The sequence below is a fragment of the Nicotiana tabacum genome, chromosome 17 (genome assembly GCF_000715075.1).
Source record: "Nicotiana tabacum cultivar K326 chromosome 17, ASM71507v2, whole genome shotgun sequence".
Lineage (NCBI taxonomy): Eukaryota > Viridiplantae > Streptophyta > Magnoliopsida > Solanales > Solanaceae > Nicotiana > Nicotiana tabacum.
In genome coordinates this window covers 48,256,305-48,261,569 of record NC_134096.1, presented here as the reverse complement: position 1 = coordinate 48,261,569, position 5,265 = coordinate 48,256,305, and the positions used below count along the sequence as shown (strand labels likewise).

Genomic DNA, 5,265 nt, shown 5'->3' with positions numbered 1-5,265 from the left:
TTCTGCTCTTATTATATCAAATTACTCTCTTTCTTTTGTTCTTAATATTGCTCTTATTACTACTTCCGGAGAAGCTAAGTCTATAACCTTGCTTGTATGTCTTTCAAGTTATTTTAATAATCTTATTTTTGTTCTTACTTATTTTATATTTTTGGATGAAATTAATTCACGTGTCTATAAACCACGTTACAAATTCAACTATACCGTTTTATGGATAAATACGCCCCACTAATATGCCACTGTGCATTTTTGGTACTCCCTGTCCCAGGGCTCGCCCAACATATGCCTTTTAAAACACTGCTTGTACCAATTTTTATGAGAAGTGATAACTTTATATCGAATGTAATGGTTCCCGTGACTATCGAATCCTCTGGTGGGAAGGCGGGGGAGTTGGATTTAGTTTTATATATTGATAGTGTAACAAATGTTTACACTACCAATGTAATTTAATTTGTTGTATCATGGTAATACATTTAGTTTAGGTTACTTATAATGCGTATTACATAAAATTAGTTGTAATTGTTTTTTACGTGACCTGACTTAAACTTGTTTTTGGGATGCCGATCATTAGTTCAATAATTATCCATATGGAGCACTAAACACGAATAAACAAATAGTTTTGACAATAAACTCTTTTCAGGCTCCATATTAAGCAAGAGATCATATTATTTTTAGATGGACCAAACCTTATTAGGGTCTCAAGTGCTACACAAAAGTACTATAATTGATTCAAGGTCCTTACTGGCCGAAAGGCTTTTGGTTAGCACAGTCCAAGTTGTTGCCAGGGTCAACTCCCAAAATCTGACAGTATCTTCTGTAGAACCCAATTCTGCTCTGCATCTGTGCATTTGAACCTTTGTTACATTCAATTCCACCATTGATGATGTTGGTGATTACACCAAAGCCGGGGACGCGGCGCGCGGCCGAATCAGCTGCGGATGGAGTCCATCTCCCAGTTATGACATCGTGGGCTGATGGCTTTGGTTGCTGGGGTGTCATCCAGAACCATAGGGCTGTTTTGAATGACACTACTGGATCATTGGCTACTAAATCTGGGTTGTTTAACAAATCCCTTCCTATTGCTCTCCCTGCTGGTCCATAGTTGTAGTTGCTGCATCACATATATAATTATTTTGTACTATTTTAGTGTGTGATTTTAAAGTACGGACAGTATAATAATCTTTAACACAGTCAAATCATCTAAATGATAATGGACTTAACTAACTTATTTACATCGGTATTGTGAAGAATTTACACGATTAGCATATATCAAGCAACCTGCCCTATCTTTTAATAAAAAAATATTTTACATTGTCTATGTGCAAAAGTTAAACCAAAGATAATGACATGTCATCGCTCATAATAAATGACAAATTATCCGTTACAATAAGTTAAGTAAATGCATTAACTGTGTAAAATTCGTTACTTGTAAGTTCTGGAGCCGCAATCTAGTTAACAAATACTGACGAAAATAAGGGAAATAAACGTTAATTACTTACTAGGATATTTGGATAGGGCCTCGACCGAAGTACGTTTTACCAGGAGCACAAGGCCACTGCTGATTTGCAACGCAGTAATTTGGAGGGCTTCCTTGTTCCTGCTTGAAGCAATATCCCCATGAATATGGGCCATCCGGTGCTGTTGCCCATCCTCCTATATATATATATCATAGATAGATGATAAGCATGGATTTAATGTATCATTTCTCATATACCAATCATAGTACGCTATCTAAACTTAACGAGTTCAACTGTAAAAGTTCTAAGTACTCATGACTTTATGATATTTGTTGAAATTTGAGTGAATTTTTATATAAATATATATTTATGTTTCGTGTTAAAAGTAGTAGCGTCAATTGAATATGCCATTGAACAAATGCTCCATCTGCCTAGCAAATCATAAAAGAGATAGTAAAACTAGGAACTGATAAATTATATGCAGGTGAATGTACAGTGTAAAGGAGCAAATAAAATACCTGTAGTTTCATGGGAAGTTTGAGCCAAAAAGGCGGCAATTTCCTTTTTACGAGTATTGGTGTCCCCAGTAGTTCCAAAAGTACCAAAGGATCTAGTAGCTGTTACGAAAGCTTCATAAGTATAGAATCCTTTGGCAGGACAATTGGCATCGTTGCGATGCAGTAGTATTCTCTCAAACAGATTTTTACTAACAAGAGCACCAACATCTTGTGCCAAAGCATATTTTAGGTAAAAGAGACAAAACAAAGACACTAACCAAAACCTCATCATTCTGTTTTATTTGTCTTGGTTTTCGTTAAGGCGATAATAGAGTTGTATGTATAGTGAGTAATAAAGTGAAGTGGGGTGTAGAATTTTGGATCGAGTTTTCCAGGGAAAAAAAAATCAAACCTTGGGATGGATGATTTCATCAAAAGGGTCAATTGTACCTTTTATTTTCAAAAATAATTTAAGAATACCTATCATTATATTAAAGGGTTATCTGTACCTTCCCGTCATACTTTAAAACAAAAAATACTCTTATTTTGGATGGAGTACCACGTGGCAACACCAGATGAAAACGACTCATTTCTTTTTTTACCCGATTTATTTTAAAAAATTCACCACCCGATCCAATTTTTACCCAAGGCTAAATTTAGCATCTTTTGATCTAAAGCATCATTTTTGTAAAAACTAAAAAAAATATTCTTTAAAAAAATATTTTTCATTTTTTTTAAAAGCATTTTTTTTCGTAAAAACTGAAGAAAAAAAAACGATTTTGCAAAATATTTTCGTTTTTTTGAAAACTAATGCACCTGTAGTCCACTGCTTTATAACGGAAGGATATAAATAACTCAATAATATAACAAGAAATATTTTTAAACTATTTTTGAAAATACTAGATATATTTGACCCTTGCCGTTTCATAATTTATTCTCTGTAGAAACAGGGGAAGTATGACATATGTGTATGATCGTCGTCAAATCACACGTTATTCTGGTCAATTTGACGGTGGCAGACAAAGACTTTAGCTGAGTCTTGGATAGAATATTTTTCTTAAAAGAACAGTATGTTATCAGACATTCTTTTCTTCGGAACCTGTAGTATAATTGTATGAACCAAAATTTCAATATTAATACCCAAATGATAGATCTTGTGTATTATGAAGAATACGACACGTGTGCTATTAGATAGCAATAAATAAGAACAGTAATGGAGTAATGAATGATTCATGAATATGAAAGGAAGCAATAAATTATAATAAATGATATTTAAATAAATAATTAGATAAATATCACTTGACAGGGGTGAGATTTCCCAATGATTCTTTTGACTATAATGGATATTGATAAGCCTTTGAATAATCTAATTCTCCTTGGATCAGAAAAGAAAAAAGATAGATAAAAATATAAGAAAAAAGTAAGCTTTGTAGGTGTATGATAAAGAATGTCAATATTATTCTTTATAAAAAGTGTCCAATTCCTGTCTATAAATACATATATTTTTCTATTTATAATATTTTATGGGCCACAAACCCTAACTGATACAACTAGGGGAATATTCACTCGCATATTCTCTAGGGAATAAAAATACTAGAACTAGCTGTTTTTGCACGCCGAAGAAAAGTGCTTGTCCACGTCTTCGTCTTTATTGGATTATCTCGACCTCGTGGACGACCCACCTTCTTTTCGTGACGTCGATTTCTCGACATGATATAATGCCAATGCATAGTTGCATTAGAAGGCATTTACATCGTTGACCAAGTCAAATATGTGATGTGAAGCTTTTCACCCATACAATAACTCTAGTTGTTCAGAATATAAAATAAAAGAAGTATAAATCTAGTGTTCAATATTCCAATACATTTGTACACTTTAAAAGTAACATATGTATAAATCTAGTAATTATCGCATTAATATTGGAAATATGGTACATATATAAAAGTTTTTAAATTTACCCTTATTTTAAAAATAAATGAAAGATAGAATAACAATATTACGTTATGTTTATTTTTAGGTGTTTTATTCACATAATTTAACCCTCGTATAAGTTATCTCATATAAAAATTAGTATAAATAATAACAGAGTTATTGTACAAACTATACCGGTATTGCTTATACGGAAAAGAAATATCAGTCAAACACTGTTTGAAATAGTGCCAAATTTTATAAAAAAATATTTTTCAATCATAGTTATCGAGTGACAACGTTTCGCATGTACTTCACGCATAATTCTGTATATACCATTCAAATTAGGAAAAAAGAGTGAAAGAAACGGGAAGAGCTTCTACCCGTAGCAGAGAAAGAAGAAAAAGACATAATGGCGGCTGAAAAAGACTTTCAGAGGAGTCTTGGATAGAATTGTAGCAACTATACTAGATATTCTAATCTAACCAATTAGTTATGACTTTTGACACATTTAACTTAACTAAACATTGGTGCTCAAGAGCGATTTTCTCGCCTCTAGTATAAACTAATGCTACATTGTACCACATACATGAAAACCATGTGCGTTAAAAGTTTTACATATAGGTAATCCATAATTATATATATTCTTTTTATAACGGGTATCCGATATAATTTTTTTACATCTTAACTAAGTCTACGGAGCATCTGCTACCTTATACTAGTATTGATTAGATAAATAGGAAGAAATTAGCTAATGTATTTTGCCTCCGCTTCAAATCTGTAAAAAAAAGAAAAGGAAGTACTTCTATTCCTAGCATAGGTAGAGATGAATCACATTGGAATTGAATATATAAATTACGCAGCAGTTAAAGATAAATCTCTTAAATTTTTGACTAATTATACGTAGATGTGTAGAAATTTAGATCCCATCATTTTTTCTATAACAGTGCTTAACTTGTGTGTATTTTATAGATAGATATGTGTCCGTCCCACATATGAAGAAATCACCCCTAACCTTTTATCTCTACTGAAATTAAATCCTAATATCTCATAATTTTCAGCGTGAAGAACGGACTGAGTCAAGGGAATAATAACGATGCCCAATACAGCGTGTCAATATTTCCATCACTTTTTATGGGAAGTCTAATTTGCTTCTATTCACATCTTTGTGATTGCAAACCGTTTGTGTCTCAGTTCAATTTCTTAGTTTGGACTAATTTTCCCTGTGACTTCTTGTACAACAATAATTGTACCTTAATGATCTTATTTTTATATTTAAACTATCTCAGACCAATATTGCCACGAATTTCCAACACAACTTTCATATTGATTATCTTTCTAGAAATAAAAAACAGCTAGCAAGAAAACTAATGGAGTAACTCCATTTGTATAAACTTTGTGTT

At 32.4% G+C, this 5,265-nt stretch overlaps 1 protein-coding gene across 1 annotated transcript; it reads right to left on the bottom strand.

The window, feature by feature from the left end:
* Positions 1-617: 617 nt before the first annotated feature.
* Positions 618-2,372, bottom strand: LOC107770733 (basic endochitinase). Its single transcript, XM_016590064.2, has 3 exons — positions 1,976-2,372; positions 1,500-1,653; positions 618-1,111 (listed from the first exon to the last, which is right to left on the bottom strand). Exons 1-3 carry the CDS (start codon positions 2,244-2,246, stop codon positions 739-741), a joined length of 798 nt encoding a protein of 265 aa, XP_016445550.2. The 5' UTR covers positions 2,247-2,372; the 3' UTR covers positions 618-738.
* Positions 2,373-5,265: the final 2,893 nt, after the last annotated feature.